The 24036-nt window shown below is 37.8% G+C and overlaps 1 protein-coding gene and 1 long non-coding RNA gene across 5 annotated transcripts in view; one reads left to right on the top strand and one right to left on the bottom strand.

Annotated features, from left to right (window-relative positions):
- LOC107651907 (uncharacterized) overlaps nucleotides 1-24036 on the top strand; it is a 38746-nt gene that overhangs the window by 7288 nt on the left and 7422 nt on the right. The gene's annotated exons all lie outside the window — the stretch shown is intronic.
- Nucleotides 5687-24036, bottom strand: part of LOC103099968 (maestro heat-like repeat family member 5) — a 108963-nt gene continuing 90613 nt past the window's right edge. For all 4 annotated transcript variants that reach the window (XM_056820743.1, XM_056820744.1, XM_056820745.1 and 1 more), the window contains 5 exons: nucleotides 18531-18686; nucleotides 17694-17816; nucleotides 6944-7046; nucleotides 6454-6528; nucleotides 5687-5818 (listed from right to left, as the gene is read on the bottom strand). In XM_056820743.1, coding sequence (XP_056676721.1) covers nucleotides 5721-5818; nucleotides 6454-6528; nucleotides 6944-7046; nucleotides 17694-17816; nucleotides 18531-18686 — 555 coding nt within the window. In that variant the 3' untranslated portion in view covers nucleotides 5687-5720. The remainder of the gene's footprint in view (nucleotides 5819-6453; nucleotides 6529-6943; nucleotides 7047-17693; nucleotides 17817-18530; nucleotides 18687-24036) is intronic.

The raw sequence follows: 24036 nt of genomic DNA, 5'->3' as shown, positions 1-24036 counted from the left end.
ATATTCACGGAATCTCTCTTTAAATCATCAAAGGGTCCTTTTCAAAAGCTACATTTGGGGCATATTTCCTTGGAGCAGTGTCTGTCCTCAAAAATTACAAAATTAAAGACAACACAAAGGAATGAATCACATCACCTATTGGTGGGGGAGCAACCTGTGCAAGAATATACCCTTGGGCATTTTGGGGGGACATTTTTATAACTTATTTTGCTATGCTATTTAGTTAAATATTATTTACTTTGAACTAATGCATCCTTTATTCAGTCAAAGCAGCACATGGGACTCACGAACTGTGGTTTTGAGGGGATGACACCCACGAAAAAATGCCCTAAACCTCGACTAGCTTTTTAGAAGTCCAAAGGAGGGGGAAAGGCAGGCAAGGTAACAATTAAAAACCGTAAAAAACCTCAGCCAAGAACTTTGGAGTTCTGAACTGAAAGTCCTGGTTCTGCCAGTGACTCATTAAATGACTTGGGGCAAGTCACTTTTCCCCTGTGGGCCCAAGCTCCCTCATTCCTCATATAAGAATGTGTGTGTGTGTGTGTGTGTGTGTGTGTGTGTGTGTAAGAAAGACACTGAAGAAGCCTGAGTGGAAAAGTCACTCTCTCACACTTATCCTGAGTCAGCTCCATAGCTGGGCTGAGACCCCAGAATCCCAGTCCTAGACCCTCCTCCACATCACGGTTGAGCCCCATCAGTCTCCACAGTCCCAGTTCTGATCCATGATGCACCCTGAGTTCACTCACACTTTAGGTGGTGCTCTTGGACTAATCAGCCTTGTGCTATTTTCTCTGAGGCTGCCAAGGAGACCAGCAGCACAGACATGTCACCAGAGGTTTAAATAACCAATGAATCTCCTCTGAAGCATCTAAACTCCCAAGAAATGCTCTAGTCTAATAGGGAAAATCATGTGGAAACAACCATATGCCATCAAAATACATAAAGGATAAAATGGTGATCATCAACAGAGGGAAGGCACTGGCATGAAGTACATCACTATTAGCTCCTGAGTCCCCAGGAGAACCAATCACATTCTTGGCACTTGATCTATAAATAGTCTCTGCTCCAGGGCATCTAGGTATCTCAGTGGATAGAGCTCTTGGAGTCAGTAGGTCCTGGGTTCAAATTTGACATAAGACATTGGACAAGTCACTTAACCCCCATATCTAGGTCTTATTACTCTTCTGCCTTGGAATAAATGCTTAGTATTGATTCTAAGACAGAAAATAAGGTGTTTTTTTTTAAATTTTTTAGATATTTAAGTTTAAAATGTCATTAAGACAAGGGACAGTAGGTGGATCAGGGGATAGAGAGTCAGGCCTATCCTGGGTTCAAAACTAACCTCAGATACTTCCTAGCAGTGTGACCCTAGGTAAGTCACTTAACTGAATTGTCTAGCTCTTGCTGCTCTTCTTAGAATTGACACTAAAATAGAAGATAAGGGGTTTTTGTTTTTAATCTCTGCTCTCAGGTCACTTGTGGTCTCTGAGCAGGGATAAGGCCTTTGCTTTCAGGGACTCTTTTAAGGGAAAGAGGGAAAGAAAATGGACTATGGATTCCAAGTCCCGGTTTGAAAATGGAAACATTGATATAGCCCTTGAGAAGTGCCAGGCCTGAGAGACAGTCCCCACCCAGACTGAACAGACATAAACCCAACAGAGAATAAAACGTATAACTAAGCTGTGAAATGGCCTCAAGTGCTGAATGTGAGTCCTCAAGGCCTGCAGGGACGGCAGGACACGGGAGACACCTCTGTGCTATCGGTGGTCCTCTCCTTTGCCCTAGTTTCATTTTAAGAGGCAGCCTGGGACAATGATGTCTTCTTTCTTCCCTAAGCTGTGCTCCTGGCTCCTCTCCTAGAAACCAAGCAGAAGGCTCTGACTCTGGTAATTAGTCCAGATGAGCTGTAACGAGGGCCTGAATGAGAGGGGGCTGTGAGGAGAGCGAAGAGCTTCTGGGAAGGCCGAATCCACAAGCTTTGGCAGATGGCCCCCTCCACTCACACGTCCATGTATATGTAGTGCCTCTCTCTTATGGATGGAGAGCTGGAGGGCAGAGCAGTAAAGCCCACCCGAAGCCTTCTTTGATGGAGGGCTCAGAACTTCTGGGGATCTTCATTTTCCATCAGTGTCTCTGCTTGGCTTCTACTCCACGAATATCACACTTCCATCCCTGACCCCCCCCCCCATACCCATTTTGGCCTCCTTTTGTGCATTGTCTTCCCATGTCCGATAATCAGTCCCTTGAGGGCAGGGACCATCCTTTTCTTTTATGTGTCTCTAGGGCTTAGCACAGTACCTGGCTCCTAGGATGGGGAGGATTAAACATGAAGGCTGTGGATCTGGCTCACCTCCCATTGCTCCCTCTTACTTACCACCTCCCCTTCCATTCTAAAAAGAGCATCACACCCCACCCCGCTTAGCTTGGGACCCCCTCCTTGCTCCAGACTCACCACCAAATGGCTTATTCGGTCACCAAGGCCTTCAATTTCAGGTCATGCTCCATTCTTCACTCTCAGTCATCCCACACATTCAATGACTTGCGCAGTCCCGTGATTTCTGCCTTCTACCCTCCTCATCTCTAGCCTTGACAATTGAAATAGCCTTTCCATTTGGTTTCCCTGACTGCATCTACCTTCCAATCAGTGACCAGGCCACTTTCCTCACCCCTGGTGGTTCCCTTTTACCTCCAGGATCAAACAGGAGCTCCTGAGATTGACATCTATTTATCTATTTCTTTAATTTTTATTGTCATTCAAAACACACTTCCATATTGATTATTGTCATAAGAGCACACTGATGCATGCCCCAAACCCCCAAATAAAGCCACAAATACTACTGATGTGAAAGGTGACTCTAATAGTTCTGAGGCTCACACTAAAAGCTCTTCCTAACCCGACCCCTTGTACGCTTGCAGCCGTGATATACTTTCCACCCTTCTCTGTACTCTACAGTCTTGAGCATGACACTCCGTTTTCCATCTCCACTCCTTTGCACTGGCTGTTACCCTGTGCCTGGTATAGCCCACCTCTCACCTCCTCATACCTGCCATTTCATTTCTCTAGCTTTCTTCTAGGCTCTGCTGAAACCCCATCTTCTTCCAGAGGCCTTTCTGAGTTCCTTTAAGAGCCCCATACCTGGATGTTGTCTCCCCCAGTAGAAAAGGAGCCCTCTGAGTGCAGGGATTGGTTTTTGCTGGGGTTTGTATCCCCAGAATTTGACATGATTCCTGGCACGTAGGAAGCATTTAAGTAAATGTTTGTTGGCTAACGAACAATGTGCTGGAATAGAAACATCGTCAGATTTGGAGAGAAGAAATAGTTTCAAGTTATAGTTCTGACTCGAATTTGTGGAACTATCGGGAGAAAGTCACAATCTCCCTTAGGCTTAGTTTTCCTCATCCAAATGGAGAGAAGAAAAGCTTCTATTTGTGAAGTAACCATTTCAAATTTGTAAAATAGTTTCCTTACAAGAAGCTAATGAGCACGTAACATTAAGTATTAATACTTCCATTTGACAGATGAAGAAACTGAGGTTCTAAGACACTAAGATCTTACCCATGATCATGTAGTAAATATCTGAGGCAGAATTTGAACAAGGATCTCCCAACCTTAAAACCAGAATGAACTCCTTAATGCCATTTCACAAAATACACTTCTAACTTAGTTCTCAAGTATCTTATGGGGAAAAGTCAGCCAATAAACTTTTATTAAGTACCTACTATATGCCAGAAACTGTGCTAAGTGCTAAGAAAAGTAAGTGCCAGTTCCCCTTCTTGAGGAGCTTGCTGTCTAACGGGGGAGACAATATATAGGGGAGACTATAATGGGGGAGACGGCCATAAGATCAGAAAGTCCTGAGTTCAAATCTTTTCTATGGCCCATACTAGCTATGTGATCCTGGACAAGACCTTAATGTATTGGTGCCTTATGCAATCCTTGTTAGACTGCAAGTCGCAGGTCAGTTAATACTTTGCCCCAGCCCCTTTTGGAGAGGGGACAAGGTCAAACAGTTGAAAGAGACATCTTGAAAGGATGCCCAGATGTTTGAATGTGACCATTCATCTATTACAGTTGGTACTCCAGGAGGTTGGTTATCTCCACCCCACCCCCTCCTCACAGTTCCTAGAATATTTTAAATGCCAACAGATTTTAACGCTTGTTGGAACCTTCATGATCTCCTGAAGGGTCTTGGGTAAAGGGCACTACTTTATCAATCAGCTTTGATTTCAGGTGTCCTCTTCTTCCAGGAAGCCTTCCTAATTATGTTGACTTCAGAGAGATGAATTCCCCTAAGAGCCTGTCCAATATAAACCCCAATCACCCTTGCCTAAATGACTAAAAAGCCCTCCTTCTCTGGCGGGTTCCTTCCTTCTTCCTGCACCCATCTGGCTTCCCCCTTTCCAAACTCTTCCTGATCTATTTTGTTCTTTTGGCCTCCAAAAAGCAGAATGTATGTAATGGCTAGTTTACTTATCTGTAAAGTCAGGTGGTTGGACCAGATTATTTATATATCCCTATGATCCTGTTACATAGATATGAGGGAAAAGAGGGGAAACAGAGACAAGAAGTTCTCCACAAGCTCCCAATTGTTCTCTCAGACCCCAAACTTAAAGCAGATGACAAAGCAAGGGGATATGGTGTTTAATTGTCTCAGATGGGAAGACTTGGGACCCCAGGGCTTATCTCTGCGTCATTCCACTTGCTTAACCTTCTCCTTCATCATTCTTCCCCTTCTCCCCCATGCAAAGTGATTAGGAAAAGTTTAGAAATGGAGAGGTGGAGGATAGTAGTAGTTCTACCATTGTATCTCTGCCTCAGAAACCTGCAGTGTGATTCCCCATTGCCCATAGGAAACATCTATCCTCTTTAGTCTTATGTTCAAGATCCACCATGATTTGTCCTCAGCCACCTTCTCCAGAATCATCTCCCACTCTTCACGTACATTTATTCTGTTCTCAGACCAAGAAGACTCCTGGATATCCCCACAATACATCCTGTACTTGTCTCTCTTGTGAAGACACTTACCAGGTCCTTTCCCCTTGCCCTGCCTGAAATGCCCTAACTTAGGGCTCTTTGGAAATCCTCCTTCATTTAAGTCCAAATTCTACTCAAACAGTATCTTTCAAGGAGGCCCTTGCTGAAACTTTGCTGTTTGGCAAAAATAAGATCTATCTCCTTTGAACTCCCACATATTTGTTCTGTTCTTAGGGCCCTTGTCACATTACTCGTAGTTATGTATCTTATCTCTTTTACTAAACTGTGAATGAAAAGAAGCCTCTGAACCCACCTTGTACTGAGCTTCTGAGGGGCCTCCCTACCTAGATGGTCCTCCCTTCCCTGATTTGCCCATTATATTTCTATACATTCTCCAAGACCTGTTTCAATGCTACCTCTGAAAGGAAGACCTCTGATTCCCCTGGTTCTCCCTGGACTGCATAATGCTTTTTGGTCAGTGCCTCTTGAATGCATTCGATATGTATTATTGTTTATTACAATTAGTGGGTCATAGCCTACTTACTAAAATGTGTGTTTCATGACAGCGGGGTTTATGTCTCCTCTATACGTTGTAGTTTTTCCATCACCCAGTGCAGCACTGGGTCACGTATATAAGGCTTTAATAAATGCTTGTTGAATTAAGCTGGATATGTATTTTGCCAGTGTTGAATGAAAGATAAAACCAGTGACTTCTTTAAAACACGAAAGACAGTTTACCAAAGCTTCAGGATACATATTGGGACAGCTCATAGATATCTTTTGAATAGTTCAGGTAGAACTTTCTGATACTGGGGTCTTGGTCCCTTCGCAGATCTTCAAAATCTAAAAGGGAAAGGTCAAAGAGAGGTGTCTACAAAGCTCTTTCTCAGGGATCTGGAGAACCCAGAATGGCGGGGGGTGAGGAGAGAAACAAGATTTGGTGGTGATTGATCTTAAGCAGAAACTTGAATATGAAAATATTTTGAAAGGAAGGCTAGGGTGCTCAAGACCTTATTGGGAGAAAATGCAAACAAGAGGAGATGTCCTCTATCCTTAGGAAACCCCAGATTTGAAGGAGAGACATGACTTTTGCTCTTGGGAACCTACAGTGTGGGAGAGAAAACTCAAGAGCAGGACTGTGGTCTGAGGGGATAAGATATAATCTCGGGCCTTTAGAGAGTCTCCAGTCTGAGAGAGAGATGTTCTTGGCCTGAGGAAACCCTTGGTATAATGGAGGAATACAACTCCTGCCCATGAGAAACTCCTGGTCTGAAGGAAAGACATAGATCCAACCCTTAGGGAGACTATTCAGTACTTTCCTCTGGTAACTTGTCCTCAGGGAGCCCAAGATTGGAGGAGGAAACATAGCCCCTGCATCAGGGAGCTTCTTGGTTTCACCTGACTCCTGCTTCTGGTCTGTTGGGGTCTCTTATCCTGATCCCAAACTTAAGTAGTAAAAATATGAGACTAAAGCTTACTTTTTGTCAGTAGCTTCATATCCGACTTGTTCAAATAAAAGCAGAGATCAGAAAAATACTCATGAAGCATCCCACCTAAAAACACAAGGAAGAGAACAGCCTGGACATGAGGGAGAATGCAGCTCCAGGCTTTCATTTCTTCAGCTATGAGCAGGGTGCCCCTGTCTTATAGCATGACTAGATTTGAGAGACCCTCTCATCAATCAACAATTGTGACTCTAAAATATCCTAGCCCAGTTATGGATATGGGGATTGGCTCTAACCTTAAGAGGAAACTTAGAGCCTAGCCCCATCAGAAGACCACATCTCTGCCCACTCTGGATTAGGCACAATTGGCCCGGGGCAGGCCAGAGTTGGGATGTAAGGGATACATATGTTCAGTGTTTCATAATCCAAGAGAGCCCAGAAGCAGAGTGGGCTTTGGGGGAGATCCTGAGGGGAAGGGGAATGGGCTAGTAAACCAAAATGATCAAAATTAAATGAAGCTTACCAATAAACTTCATGGCAGCTCGTTGGAGGTTCTTCTGAGGGCTTTTGACATACATAAAAGCCTGCAGAAGGAACAAATGGTATTCTCCAAAATTACTCTCCACCTGGAAAGGAAGAGAGGAAAGATAAGAAATTAAAGATCCAGTTCAGAAGAGGGAAAATATCAGTGGCTTCTGGCATATGAGACTAGCAGCCCTTCTTGAGTTTTGCCCAAGCAAAGGGGAGGGAACAATTCAGCTCCACCTTTCCCACAATGTATGTCCCCATTAGAAATTGTGTATAACTTCAGGCAAATCCCATTGTCTTCTTTGGACTTGGTTTCCCCATCCATCATGCTAAAGCTTTGGAGTCTGTCAAAGATATGAATAAATATATGGGAATTAAATTCAGCACACTATGGAAAAAAGAAGTAGGGATGCTTTTCATGGAAAAGAAAAGTCTTTGAAAGGGCTTGATAAAAGGTTGTTATGAGGAAGATAATTAGATTTGTTCTGCTTCATCTCCTGGAGTCCAAGTAGGAGCAATGAGGGAAATTACATGAAAGAAGATTTAGGTTTGATGTAAGAAAAAAACACCTCAAGGATAAGAGTTGTGCCCAAAAGTGGGATGAATTGCCTCAGAAATTTTGTATGTGTGTGTGTGTATCTTTTATTAGTCATAACTGTGTAGAAGTAGATAGCTTTGAGGACCCTTTCAACATTGTGTGATTCTTTTGACTGTGTGACCTCTAAGGTCCCTTCTAGCTCCAGCAGTTTATAATTTGACACCTTTAAGCCCCAGGCAAATGGATGAATAGACAGAGTTTTCTCAGTTTCTCAAAAGAGATAATCATTTCTCTCAACTCCAAGGCTATTTCTATATTGATGAAGCATGGCTGGAAGTCTTTCATTGCCTCTCGACCCAGATGGACCTGGCCATTAAGAAATGGAATATTTTCTACGGGATATAGATAAGATGAAGGGGCACATTAAAGATTTTGCCCTAAATACAGCGCTAAGAATTTGACTGTTATCACTTAATTTCCTTGAACTATACATGGTTCTCTCTAGATTCCTCTTTTAAAAGACAAATCCCTCTGAGGGAAGGATGGGCCTATTAAGCTATCATAATTGTTTTGATAATATAGGATATATACGATAATAATAATTTAATAGCAGTCTTCAGTAATCATCATTTGGGACAAAGAAGAAGTATGGTATTGTGGGAAAAGATGAAAACCTTGAATTAGAAGATACAGGGTTAAGCCCTGGCTAAGTTACTTTCTAGCTGTGTGACTATGGGCAAGACATAGCCCCTTTCTGGGTATCATTTTCTTTATATGTGAAGTGGGATAATAATAAACATCTCTATGAGGTGTGTAAAGAAAGTACTTTGTAAATTTTAAGACATTATAAAAAAATGAGTTACTATTATTACTGACATCCAGTAAAGTGTAAACTCCTTGAGAACAGAGCCTTTAAAATTTTTCTTTTTAAACTTCCAGTGTCTAGCACAATATCAGATATAGTATGTCCCTAATGGATGTTTGTTAAATTGAATGATTAATCTTGGTTCTTATACTGACAAATATTGCATGGCTTTGGAAAAATATGTCCCCTCTCTGTACCTCAATTCCTCATCTGAAATGGGTTAATAATTCCTGATTTCCTCCCTTTCATAGAACTGTTGGGGCAGAATGGGAAGTATGTTGTAAGTGGTTAAACCTTTTAAAATATTAGAGATTGATATTATCCTTACTGATTGGTTGAAATTTTGAATGAGCAAGAGAAGATATATAGCTTTGAAAGATGAGTCACTACCTAGTTTGGGGAACTCTAAGAAAGACACTAGATGCTCATTTTAGAGGAAGGGAGAGAGAACCAAGAAGGAGCATAAAGGTGAAATCATGAAGGAGACTAGATCATTCAAAACCTTCGTCAAATTGGTTCCCATTTCTCTTTGCAGTCTTAGCTCCTTGCCTCCACTTGCCTTATTTGCACTCCATACTTAAACCATACTGGTCTCTCTATCTTTCTCATCCCTCAGGGTTCATCTACATCTTCTGTGGCTGAGTCTCTTTGTCACACTTGAGTTAGGAGTGTGTATGACAGACCCACTCCAGGACCACACCAGTAGTTATAACCAAGCAGTAGCAGGTCATATAGATTGATACCAACAGAAGCCAAAACTTCAGGGAGGCATTTGAACTCTGTTTTTTTTTTTCAAAGCATATTTCTGATTCTATTGGCTGCATAAATCTTTTTTCACCCTGTTGGTGAGAATATTCTCCCTCAAAGACTAGCAACTATATCAGAATAGCAAGAAGTAATAAAGTCCACAACTACTCAAGCAGAGATCTAAGAAGGGTGCTAGACTGAGTAGGGATCAGGAAGTATAAGAAAAAAACACAGTGAATATTTATTTTTGCAGCCCATGATGAATTCAACCTTCAGGCAAATGACTAGGTCTGGAATTGTGGAGCAGGGTTAGATTTGTAGCTCTGTCCCTTTGAACTCAGAAAGAGATCTAAAATTCAGCCCCTGGCCTCTTAACAGGGTTAGTCCTATTGATTTATTCTGCACCTGCAAATCCAACAAGCATAGTGAGCAGAGACTGGGAATAGTAATTGTATATTGGAAGACCCCTGAGGGGCAGGTCTGTATAGTTATGATGCCTACACCTAAACTGGGTGTCTAGAGATCAGATTACACAAGGCCCAATTAAAATGTGCAGTTCTTTGGCCTGAGCTGTCACTGCAATCCCTGAAGCATTCAGTATAGTGGCAATATTCTATCACTTGGTATAGTAGCAAGACTCCAGATAAAATACACCCGGATGACATTCCATCTAGAAATACATAGAGCCTAGCCCTACCATAAAGTTCAACTTGGGAAATCCAATTGTAATAATGTATAATCAAAACAAGACTCCCACCATAAAGGACTATTAAAGGGTCAGGGATTACCAAGACACAAATCCAGAAAAGGCCAACTCTAAAATACCTGCAAGAAATCCTTAAAGGAAAATAGCTTGACCACAAGATCAGTTAGAATGTACAGAAAAAGATAAAGCAAGAGTTTTTGTTTGTTTTAAAAATTAAAATTTATATTAGTAATGAAATGACAGTTAATGGAAAGAATTAGAAAATAAATAAAACTTTGGAAAATTTGGAAGGAGTTTTAATATCTTAACACAAGAAGTACAAAACCTCATCCAAATAACAGACATCATAAAAATTAGAATGAACCAGGCAGAAGCTAATGACTTCATGAGACAACAAGAAATATTAAAGCAAAGTCAAAAAGACTGAAAAATGGGGAAAAATAAGGTTTTCTCTTATATACAATCAAAAAACTCCAAAAAATGACAATCTGGTACACAAATCTGGGAAAAATAATTTAAGATTCATTTTACTATCTAAAAGCCATGAAAACGTCTGGATGTAATATTTCAAGAAATAAAAAGTAAATTGCACAGACCTGTTAAAACCAGAGGGCAATAAGAAAACAGAACCAATCACCTGCTGAAGAAACTATAAAAGAAAATCTTCAAGGAATATTATAATAAAAATTCAGAGTTTCTAGATGAAGTGGAAAGTACTACAAATAGCAGAAAAAATTAAGAAACAATGAATTGCAATCAGAATCACACAAGAGTCAAAAGCTATCAGTTAAAAAGAGCAGAAAGTTTAGAATGAAATATTCCAAAAAGGAGGAAAAACGGCTTACAACCAAAAATCATTTACCCAGGAAAACTAAGTATAATCCCTAGTTACCTGTTAGGAACTAAGATGGTGATGTAAAAGATACTCTGCTCCTCCCTCCCTCCACACATACAAAAAGAAAAAAAGAAAAGAAGAGAAATTTCCTCAAAATAAAGGAAAGCTGGAGGAATGTGTCTCACTAGGCTAGGATAAGAAGAGAGAGGAGCTCTGGCAGCACAGCATCTGCAAAGATCAGCAGAACTTGGAGCAGACAGCACTCTGCAATTCCAACTCTGTCAGAGGAAACAAAGCTAAAGAATACTGAATGGGAATAGAAAATGATACACCTTTTTATCTGCAGTACATGGTACCTTCACAAAAATCAACCATATAATAGGGCAAAAAAACCTCACATCCAAATGTAGAAAAGCAGAAATACTAAATGCATGGTTTTCACACTATGATGCAATAAAAATTACACTTGAAAAAGGGCAGCAGAAAGACTAAAAATTAATTGGAAACTAATCTTTTCCAAAAGAACAAAAGGGTCAAAGAACAAACCATAGAAATAATCAACAATTTCATTAAAGAAAATGACAATAAGGAGACAACAAATCAAAATTTATGGTATGTAGCCAAAGCAGTACTTAGGGGGAAATTCATACCCCAAAGTGCTTACATCAATAAAATAGAGAAAGAGCATATCAATTAATTGAGCATGTGACTAAAAAACTAGAAAAAGAAAAAATTAAAACTCCTCAAGTAAATATCAAATTGTAAAACCTGAAAATGAAGGGTGAAATTAATAAAATTAAAACTTTTTAAAAATTGAAGTAACAAATAAGTTAAGGAGTTGGTTTATGAAAAAAATAAATGAAATAGATTTGGTTAACTTGGTTTAAAAAAAACCAAATTACCAGTATCAAAAATGAAAAAAGTACAATCACAACCACTGCAGGAAAAACTAAATCAATTACTGGAAGTTATTTTACTCAACTCTATGCCAACATATCTGACAATCTAAGAGAAATAGATGAATACTCCCAAAATATAAACTACCCAGATTACTAAAAGAAGAAATAGAATATTTAAACAACACCCTCACAAAAGAAACTGAACATCAAAGAACTATCTAAGAAAAAGAGAATCAGGGCCAGATAGACTCTCAAGTCAATTCTACCAAACATTCAAAGATCAATTAACTCTAATACTCCATAAACTACTTAGAAAAATAGGAGAAGGAAATCTTCCAAACTCTTTTTAGGACACAAATATTGTAATGAACATTGGTGCAAAAATTTTAAATAAAATGCTCCCCCAGGAGACCACAACATTATATCATAAGAATCATACACCACAATCAGGTGGGTTTTGTACCAGGCATGCAGGGATGGTTCAATATTAGGAAAAAATATTAGTAAAAATCAGCATAATTGATCATATCAAGAACAAAACCAACAGAAATCATGATTATTTCAATAGATGTACAAAAAGCATTTGACAAAATAAAACATCCCATTCCTTGTAAAAAGAAAATTAGGAAACATTGGAATAAATGGAACCTTCCTCAAAGTGATAAATGGAGCATCTATTTAAAGCCATCACCAAGCATTACCTATAATGGGGATAGACTAAATTCTTCCCAATAAGATCAAGGATAAAGTAAGTGTCCATTATCACTACTCTTATTTAATATCATACTAGAAATGCTCACTATAGCAATAAGAACAGAAAAAGAAGTTAAAGGAACTAGAATTTGCATTGAAGAAATAAAGTTATCATTCTTTGCAAATGATATGATGGTATACCAACTAATAGAAATAATTAACAACTTCAGCAAAGTCGCAGGATGCAAAGTAAATCCACATAAATCATCATCATTTCTATTTACCACCCATAAAATTGAACATCAAGAGATAGAAATGAAATTTCATTCAAAATAACTATAGACAATATAAAATACCTGGGATTTTACCAACCAAAACAAATTTAGCAACTATATGAACACAATTACAAAATGCTCTCCATAGAAATAGTCAGACCTAATTATTGGAAAGATATTAATTGCTCAGGTATAGACTGAACTAATATAGTGAAAATGATAGTCCTACCTAAATTAATTTAACCTATTCAGTGCCATACCAATCAAATTACTCAAAAATTATTTCATAGAACTAAGAAAAACAATCACAAAGTCTATCTGGAAGAACAAAAGATAAAAAAAATTAATAAAATTAATGAAAAAAATATGAAGGAAGGAGAATTGGCTCTGCCATATATCAAACTATACTGTAAAGCAGAATTATCAAACACTCTGGCACTGACTGGATAAGAAATACAGTGGTGGATCAGTGGAACAGATTAGGTAATGAACACATGGTAGCTGATGCCCATTAGTATTCAATTAACTCAAAGAACTAAGCTTTGGGAAAAGAACTCACTATTTGACAAAAAAATATTAGAAAAAAACCAAGAAAAATGCAATATGATAGAATTGGGGGAAGGATCAATATCTCAGACCACACACCAGGACAAATTCAAAATGGATACTTGATCTAAAAATGAAAGATGATACCATGAACAAATTAAGGGAACATGGAAAAGTTTACCTAAGGCTTGTGGATAAGGAAAGAATTTATGACCAAACAAGACATAGAGAACATTACAAAAATCAAATAGATAATTTTGATTACATTAAATTAAAAGGGTTTTGAACAAATAGAATAATGCAATCAAGTTTAGAAGGGAAACAACAAATTGGAGTGGGGGGATTTATAGTAAGTGTCTCTGACAAAAGCCTCATTTCTTAAATACATAAAGAATTGAGTCAAATTTGTAAGAATACAAAGGATTATCCAATTTTAAAATGGTCAAAGAATACAAATAGATAGTTCTTAGAGAAAGACATTAGAACTATCTATAGTCATATGAAAAAATGATCCAAATCACTATTGATTAGAGAAATGCAAATTAAAACAATTCTGAGATACTACCTCACACCTACCAGATTGGCTAACATGATCAAAAAGGAAAATGATGAATGCTGGAGAAGATGTGGGAAAATTAGGACACTTAGTACATTATCAGTGGAACTGTGAACTGATACAAGTATTCTGGAAAACAATATGGAATCAGGTTCAAAGAGCCACAAAACTATGCATACCCTTTGATTCAGCAATACCACTGCTGAGCAAAGATATCAGCAACAGAAGAAAATTACCTACCCGTACAAAAATATTTTAGCAGCTCTTTCTGTAGAGGCAAAAATTTGGAAACTGAGGGGTTGTCCATTACATGGAGAATGGATGAACAAGTTATGTTATAAGACCAAGAGAAAAATGTATATAGTAACAGAAATGTTACATATGAACAACTGTGAAAGACTAAATATCAGAGCTTAGTAGAAACTTTGTAATGCAAAAGGTATCAAGAGAAACATAAAAAGGTAAATACAAGTGAGCAAGAAGACATTATACAAATATAAAGTATTTACATTCTAACAGAGGGAAATGATACAAGTGTCCCCTTAGGACTCTGGTGCCATCAAGGATCATATAAGGAGGGATCCAAAATGGTGGCTTAATAGCATCAAAAGCTGAAACTGCTCTGATAATCCTTCTATACCAATCTTTAAAAAGTGCCTAAAATGATAGGAGTCAAAAATCAATAGCAAGATGGAGTGAGGAGGGTCTCCCAATTAATATAAATTGAAATGTAGACTGAGAGAGTCAATTTCTATGAAATAAGGGTGAACCAGAAGCAAAACTGCACAATGAGGAGTGATGGCCAACCACCTCTCCACCTACTGCACCAGGTTCTGAATCTGGGCAGAGGTTAACTTTAGGATCCCAGGACCCTGCCTACAACAACAACACAGCACCCCACCCACCCCAGACCCACTCCTTGAAGTCCCAGGATCTGTCACCAGCTCACAGTGAGGCCTAGAAGTCCATAGCACTTGGCCCTTTCAAGTCTGCACTGTGATGAAGATCTAGCTCCAGGGCAAAATAGCTGAGTGCTGCATCCTATAAACCATCAGCAAAGGAGACAGAATCATCAGCTTTCAGAACTCACAGTCCACAAGCAAAAAAAAAAAAAAGGCTGGAAAAATGAGCAAATAATGAAACACCTAACCCTAGAAAATTTCTATGGGGACAAAGAGGACAATGAGATCCAAGTAACCACATGCAAAACTTAAAAGAAAAATGGGAATTGATCTCAGGTGCTGGAAGAACTCAAAAAGAAAATAAAAAAATCAAATAAGACAGATCAAAGAAAAGTGGGAGAAAGAAATGAAAGTAAAGCAAAAAGAAAATAATAGCTTTAGAAAGCAGTAACTGGTCAGCTGGACAAAAATCCAATGAAGAAAAGGACTTTTTTTAAAAAGCATAATTGACCTACTGGAAAGAGGGGAAAAAAAGATCAAATGAAGAAAAGTTTCCTAAAAAGTGGAATGGACCAAATGAAAAAGAGAATCAAAAAGTTATAGAGCAAATTCATTTTTTTAAATTTAGAATTGGGCAAATAGAAGCTAATAACTTCATTAGACATTAAGAAATAATAAAACAAAATCAAAAGAATGAAAAAATAGAAGAAAATAAGAAATATCTTATTGAAAAAACAACTGACCTGGAAAATAGATCCAGGAGAGAAAATTTAAGACTATTGGGCTACCAGAAAGTCATGATAAAAAAAAAGCTAGGCATCATATTACAAGAAATTATCAAGGAAAACTGACCTAATATTTTTGAACAAGAAGGTAAAATAAAAATGGAAAGAATCCACAGACCACATGCAATTCCCAAATAAATTCCCAAATTACAACTCAGAAGAACATTATAGCCAAATTCAAGAGCTCCCAGGCCAAAGAGAAAGTATTGCAAGCAGCCAGAAACAATTCAGTTATCATGGAGGCCCAGTCTGGAGTACACAGGATCTGGCAGCTTCCATATTGAAGGACCGGAAGGCTTGGAATATAATATTTCAGAAGGCAAGGGAACTGGGTATACAATCAAGAATCGCCTATCCATCAAAACTGATTATATTCTTTCAGGAGAAAGATGGTCATTTAATAAAATAGAAGATTTCCAAGCATTCCTGAAGAAAAAACAAGACTTCAACAGAAAATATGACATTCAAATACGAAATTCAAGAGAAACATTAAAAGAGAAAAAATGTAAAGATTTCAATAAGATCAAATTGTTTATATTCCTATATAGAAATATGATATCTGTAACACTCAATTTTTTTTATCATTATCATAGTAGTTAAAAAGAAGTACATAAAGAGAATGTAGTAGTAAGCTGTTGAGGATAATATGCAAAAAACATCTAGGGGTAAAAAAGAGGATTGCATTAAGAGTAATGGGAAGATAGAAAGTAAAATAGGGTAAATTATGTCTCATAAAGAGGTACAGGTGGGGGAGAATTATTATGGTGGAGAGGAGGATGAGGGTGGTGATGAGTAATACTTTAAATCTTACTCTCATTGGAATTGGCTCACAGAGAGAACAGCCAGATTCATTGGGTTATAGAATCCTATCTTGCCCTGTAAGAAGTAGAAGAGAAATAAGAAAAGAGTTGGTGGGGAGGGGAGTAATATAAGGGAGGGCAGAATGGGAGAGGGGCTGTTTAAAAGCAAAATATTGGTGTGGGGGAAGAGGAAAGGACAGGATTGAAAGAGGAAAACAAGATAGAGGGAAATACATAGATAGTAATCATAGCTATGAATATAAATGCATGAACTCACCCAAAAAACTGAAGTGGATAGCAAAGTGGATTAAAAAACAGAATCCTATCATATGTTGTTTACAAGAAACACATTTGAGGCAGGTAAAATCACATAGAGTAAACAAAGTAAAGGTAAGGAACTGGAGCAGAAACTATTGGGCTTTGACTGAGACAAAAAAACCCACGAGTAGCAATCATGATCTCAGACAAATCTAAAGTAAAAATATATCTAATTAAAAGAAATAAGGAAGGTAATTATATCTTAAAATGCAGTATAGACAATGAAGTAATATTAGTACTTAACATATATGCACCAAATAGCATAGCAGCCAGATTTTTAAAGGAGATATGAAAAGAGCTTATGGAGGAAATAGACAGTAAAACTATACTAGTATGTGACATCAACCTTCTCCTATCAGAACTAGATAAATCTAACCAAAAATAAGAAAGAAGTAAAGGAAGTGAATGAAATTTTAGAAAAGTTAGAAATTCCTCAATTGGGGAATGGCTGAACAAATTGTGGTATATGATGGTAGTGGAATACTATTGTGTTATAAGAAATGATCAACAGGATGATTTCAGAAAGAGCTGGAAAGACACATGTGAACTGATGTAGAGTAAAATACACAGAACTAGGAAAACATTGTACACAGTAGCAGCAATATTGTGGAACAATCAAATGTGATAGACTTTGCTACTAATAGCAATACAATGATCCAGAACCATTCTGAGGGACTTGTGAAAAAAGAATGCTATCCACTTCCAGAGAAAGAACTGTTGGAGTAAGAATGCATATGAAAACATGATTTATCACTTGTTTATTTGGGTATGTGTCTTGGAGCTTTGGGTTCATAAGATTATTCACTCACAAAATATGGAAACATGTTCTGCATGATATTACATGTGTAACCCAGATCTAATTGCTTACCAGCTCTGGGAAGGGGAAGGGAAGAAAGGAGAGAGACAATTTTCATTATATAACTTCAGAAAACTCATCTAGACATTTGTTATTAAAATAAAAAAATAATATAGCATCCCAAACAAAAAGTTTGCTGAGAGGACTATGAGAGACAAAAATGTGGGGGAACTAGGTTCGTAAGCTCAAAATAAGTCAATAGCACCCAAAGGCTGCTTTAGGAGCAATGTAGTGTCTAAAGAGGGACAATATCATCATATTTCCCTCTGTTCTGTACTGTGTGATTGCAGAAGAATGTTGAATGTTCCTCTCATGGTGAAGTTCATCTCTTCTGAAGTCATGTGCCTGGTCTATTGCTCCTAACTATCCCCACCCTCTACCCCACAGATACTGACATTCCCAGATGGAAGTTTATGTCTCTTACCATGTAGAGAAAGATGTCATTCTCAGCTCCCTTGCCCTCACGCCAGGCCAGAGTGCTAAATAGTTCCTTCCGAAAGCCCCAGTTGAATAATATGGCAAGACGCATGAATGTGAACTTAGTCTTCTGCCAGTAAAAAACAAATTTCATGTCAGAATCTTGACTTTCAGACTTTAACATAGTCTTTGCCCCTCCCAACTTTCCAAATCTTGGGATTTTCCAAAGCCTTGGGAATTCTGGGGCCATTTCCCTGTTCCCTATCTATTTTCTGAACACTTTAGACAAATAATAAAAAAAAAAATTATATGACAAGAAGTGCTTCCACAAGACCCAAAATGATTGGTGGGAGCCTGTTCTTAGGTCTCCCTTCAGGTACCAGAGGTGTTCCTAATGAGTTACTAGGGGAGGCATGAAGGGAGAACAGAGGAAAGAGAAGTTGGCTCCTTCATTTAAAGAGTCCACCTGTCACTTTCACTAGCCCCAGGTCTGTAGCTCTGATTTCCACAATCCCATTTTATATTCTCCTATAACTGTCTCCATCGACAGCGACCATCCACCTCCCATTGATCAACCAAAAGCCTACACAGTACCCTTTATAAACTCTTCCCTTACTATTTAAAGGCCTACTATGATGACTGTCTTGTATAGAAGAAATTTGATTTGATTGAAACCACTGAACAATTATGTGGGTGAATCTTCTCTTCCCATGCAAGTTTTGAATTATCTCAGGGACAGAAACTGTTTATTCTTTTTTCCTTATATTCTGCATGGCATAGCTTAGCATACCCTGGGCTCACAAGAGGTTTCTAGGATGTCCTAGGTGAATGACCCCATTCTTACCCCAACAACTTCTGGGCAAGAGTCAGCCAGATGGAAAAGGAGAGGAACCAGGCACTGAAAAGCATGCAGTTTCAATTTGTGTTCAAACTTCTTTCCACCACTATGGATTACATCTCCATAGAGGAAGATGGCTTCTCCTCGAATCCTTTCATTCTCCTGAGGAGGACAAGTCAGCTAAAGTAAGATGTTAAAAGTAAGAGGGCAAAGAAAATAGTGCTATGGTCTTTGGGCTTAATTTAAGGATTGACAAGATTTTTCTTCTGGGTGATGGGAAAACAATATCTAATTTACAATGGTTGTTAAGCATCGATTTATAGGGAAAAGGTACAGGGGTTTTAGAAGACTGTAAGCTATATAAGACATGGCAGCTGAAAAAGCTAATGTAACATTAGTTAGAAAAGAAAATGATAGTCTGACTATTCTTTGTCCTAGTCAGAACACAGCTAGGTCATTATGGGCAGTTCTGGTACCAAAATTAATAAGGTGAATCATGCCATGGAGAGAGGACCATAGGACATTCAGCTGAAGGAACTGAATATTTTTAACCAGGAAAAAATAAGGCTAAACTGGGATCATGGTTGCTATCTCCAAATCATTAGAAATGTAGAAAAGGGATTAATTTGTTTCCCTCGGCTCCAGGAAAAAAAAAAGACTAGGAACAATAAGAATACAGCAATGTCTTGATCAGTGCAAGTAAGCAATCCCATGAAGTGTCACTATTCAAAGTTATAATTAGGTAAAATATTGATTCCAGCTCAATGGAAATGGTGAAAGGTAGATTTCAGCTCCATTTAACAATCTCTCCCTCTGAAAATATCTCATAACCCTTTCTTTGTATTTCTTCTTTGCCTATTTCTTTGCTCTCTTTTTAAACACATTTATTTCTGATGACTTTCCTTTCTTCTAGACTGTAAGATGTTTGAGAACAGGTTTATAGGATCCTATCTAACCTTGTACAGTAGGGGCTTTGTATGTATACACAGTAGAAGCTTTATATATGTGTAAACCATGTTCAAAGCAGCTACTATTTCAGTTGGTAGCAGAGTAGTTTGTTTTTAACTTTGCAGCTCTCAAATGGTCTTATTCTTACTGGTTTATTGGAACTTTGAGTTAGTATTTGACTGTTACATTCAAAGTGTGACTATAATTTTGGGAGAAGATAAGAAACAAATGGACCACAAAGTACCCAGGATCATTTTGCCATTGAGCAAGCTAGGAAATTTGAATGGTGATCATTAGGTGAATAGCATTTGGTGTCTGGAAAATCCTGGGTGATAAAAGGACATACTGTGCCCATTAACTTTGAGACCAAAATTAGTTGGATATGATAGATCCATTACAAATAACGTCTTTGAGTGTACCTGTAAATGAGATAACAGTACAGTTAGATGGATTTTGATCTATTTAAAGGATTATATTTGAAGAATAGTTAATAAATGTTCAATATCTTCTTGGAGGTAGCAGCAAGGTGGATCAGTGGATTGAGAGGCCTAGAGATGTGAGGTCCTAGGCTCAAATTTGGCCTCAGACACTTCCTAGCTTTATATGACTCTTGGCAAGTTACTTAATGTCCATTGCCTAGCCCTTACCACTCTTCTGCCTTGGAAATAATATGCAGTATTGATTCTAAGACAGAAGGTAAGGTGTTTTTTTTTTTAATCATATATATATATATATATATATGTATATCTTCTTGGAAGGAGGCCATAGTTGTATGCTGTTTAATAATTTTATCAATGCCTTGGATAAATGAATAAATGACATCCTTATCAGAATTTTGGTTGAAAGGGAAGAAGTGTTAAAATACTAGAAAATATAGACTGTCCTTCCCCACCAAAATTTTTGACAAACTAGAACACTAGGTTGAATCAAATAAGATGAAATTTAATAGGGATTAATATATATTCACAAATTTGTTTGAGAAACAACTTTCAGAAAGACAAGATGGGGGAGGCATGGTTATAAAGAAGTTTGCTTGAAAAAATGGGAGCTTGCGGTAGCTGTCTAATATGGCAGCAAAATATCTCATATTGTTTGGGGTATAAAAGAAAAAAAGCATAACTTCAAATAAGGAGAGAATAGACATATTGGACTTGTTTTGTCATGGTCATAACACATGTGGAGTAAATTTTTATAATTTATTAAATAAATGTTTGTTATTGTTCAGTCATTTGATTGTTATCTAGTCTGTCTGACTGACTCTTCATGACCCCATTTTGAGTTTTTTTCCTTTAGAATATTTTTCCATGGTTACATGATTCATGATTTCCATCCCCTGTCCTCTCCCCCTCCCAGAGCTGACAAGCAGTTCCACTGGTTAATGCATATATCATTGTTCAAAACCTATTTCTATGATATTCATATTTGCAGTAGAGTGATCTTTTAACATCAAAAACCTAATCATAGTTCCATCGAACTACATGATTGATCATATGTTTTTCTTCTATGTTTCTGCTTTCACAGTTCTTTCTCTGGATGTGGATAGCGTTTTTTCTAAGTCCCTCTGGATTGTCCTGGATCATTGCATTGCTGCTAATAGAGAAGATAATTACATTCAATTGTTCCACAGTGTATCCATCTCTGTGTACAATGTTCTCCTGGTTCTGCTCCATTCATTCGGCATCCATTCCTGGAGGTTGTTTCAATTCACATGGAATTCCTCCAGTTTGTTATTCCTCTGAGCACAATAGTATTCCATCACTAACAAATACCACAATTTGTTCAACCATTCCCCAGTCAATGGACACCCCTTCATTTTCCAATTTTTTGACATCACAAAAAGTGCAGCTATAAATATTTTTGTACAAGTCTTTTTCCTTATCATCTGAGTACAAACCCAGCAGTGGTATGGCTGGGTCAAAGGGTAGGTATTCTTTTAGGGCCCTTTGTGCATAGTTCCAAATTGCCTCCAGAATGGTTGGACCAATTCACAACTCTACCAGTAGTGTATTAGTGTTCCAATTTTGCCACATCTCCTCCAACATTTATCACTTTCCTTTGCTGCCATATTGGCCAGTCTACTTACTAGGTGTGAGGTGGTACCTCAGAGTTGTTTTAATTTGCATTTCTCTAATCAGGAAAGAATTAGAACACTTTTTCATATGCTTATTGATAGTTTTGATTTCATCATGTGAAAACTGCTTATTCTTATTCCTTGACCATTTGTCAATTGGGAAATGATGTTATTTTTTCTTTGGTATGTTTGACTTAGTTCCTTATATATTTGGGGAAAAGCTTTGTCAGAGAATTTTGTTATAAAAATATTCTACTTGTTTGTTGCTATCCTTCTAATTTTGGTTGCATTGATTTTGTTTGTACAAAACCTTTTTAATTTGATATAATCAAAGTCATTCATTTTATATTTTGCAATGTCCTTTATCTCTTGCTTGGTCTTAAATTCCTTCCTTTCCCACAGATCTGACATGTATACTAATCTATTTTCACCTAATTTATTTATGATTTCACTATTTATAGTTAAGTCATTTACCCATTCTTAATTTATCTTGGTATAGGGTGTGAGATGTTGATGTAAACCTAATCTCTCCCATACTGTTTTCCAATTTTCTCAATAGTTTTTGTTAACTAGCAGATTTTTGTTCCAAAAGTTGGGATCTTCTGGTTTATTGTGCACTATCTTGCCCCAAGTCCATTCCACTGATCCTCCCTTCTGTCTCGTAGGCAGTACCATATTGTTTTGGGGACCACTGCTTTATAGTACAATTTAAGATCTGATTCTGCTAGGCCCATTTGGGATTTTCTTGGCAAAGATATTAGAGTGGTTTGACATTTCCTTTTCCTGTTCATTTTACAGATGAGGAAACAGAGGCAAACAAGGTGAAGTGACTTGCCTGGGGTCCCTCAGCTGGGTAGTGTCCGAAACTAGATTTGAACTCAGGTCTTCTTGACTCCAGGCAGGGTGCTCTATCCTCTGTGCAACCTAGCTGAATTCAATAAGCATAGCCTCTTTACTGCTCTCTGCCTCAAGACCTCCCCTTTCTAATCCATCCTCCACATATTTGCCAAAGTGAGCTTCCTGAAGCATGTCTGACTATCACTCCTTTAATCAATAAACTCTGATTGTTTCCATTTGCCTTTAGGATCAAATATAAACTCCCCTTTAGCACTTATGCCCCTTTACAACCTGGGTTCTAACCTATCTTTCTAAGCTTATTACTTATTACTCCCTTCCTCACATTCTACCCTTCAGCCAAACTAATGTCCTTGCTCCTCCTCACATCTGACACCCTATCTCCCATCTCTGGTCTTTGCACTGTCACATGCCTGGAAGGAACCTTACCTCCATTTCTTGGATTCTTTCATTTCCTTCAAAATTCTTTTTAAGCAACAGCTTAACATCAGGTGTCCTTAACCTGGGATCCATGAACTTGCTAATGTTTTTTTAAAGTATTTTTAATAGCTATCTTTCAATACAATTGGTTTCCTTTTTAATCCTGTGTATTTTACTTTCTTGCATTTAAAAACATTATTCTGAGAAATGGTCCATAGAATTGAATTTATCATGGTCAGTAGGAGATTTCTTACTATATCCTCCACTTACTTATCTCAGGGATCAGTCTTTACTGATCTTTTGGTTTTCTTTTGATTTTTTTCCTCCCCAGTCCAAAGATGTTGACAGATAAAAAAAACAGATGCAAAATAAATCCCTTACTTCTATTATCAGTTACCATAATCCCATCCTTTTCAAATAGCTGTCATACTCCTTTCTTTCTCTCAACCACTAATATAACTAAAAATATTTGTGTGTGTGCTAAAGTCTTTTCAACAGACTTGACTTATTGTGAGTTTTAGTGCTCTTGACAGTATTCTTGCAGCACCTTTCCACAATTAGATATCCTCCTATTCCAAGACACTTATTCATGCTTTCTTGCATGACTTTTTTTTTAACTTACTTTCAGTCTTAGAATCATTACTGTGAATTGGTTCCAAGGCAGAAGAGTGATAAAGCTTAGGCAAGTGCCTTGCCTGGGGTCATACAGCTAGGAAGTGTCTGAGACGCGATTTGAATCCAGGACTTTCCATCTCTAGGCCTAGTTCTCAATCCACTGAGCCATCTAACTGTCCTTGTTGCTTTAAAAAAAAAAAGATTTTAAAAAATCTAAATTAGTGAGTGAATTCCTCTGCTTCCAGATAGCCACTTTTAGACAACTCTTCCTTTTTCTCTTAGTGGGAAAGTCTTCAGTATTTCATTACTAATTCCTTTTGGCCTAACTTCCTTTGTAAAATTTTAGTCATGGTGCAAAGTGTCAAGAACAGAACCAGAACTAGGAGAACATTGTACATAGTAGCAGCAATATTGTATGAGGATTACCTATGAATATCTATTCTCAGTAATATAACATATTAATAAAGGAATAAAATAATAATATAATAAACAACCAGAGAAAGAACTGATAAAGCCTCGACATGAAGCACACTGTTTGTCACTCTTTTTTAGTGATGTATGACTTCTTCTACAACATGACAAATATGGAAATGTGCATTATAT

This window comes from Monodelphis domestica, chromosome 3 (genome assembly GCF_027887165.1).
Source record: "Monodelphis domestica isolate mMonDom1 chromosome 3, mMonDom1.pri, whole genome shotgun sequence".
NCBI lineage: Eukaryota > Metazoa > Chordata > Mammalia > Didelphimorphia > Didelphidae > Monodelphis > Monodelphis domestica.
This window is presented reverse-complemented; position numbering and strand designations above follow the sequence as displayed.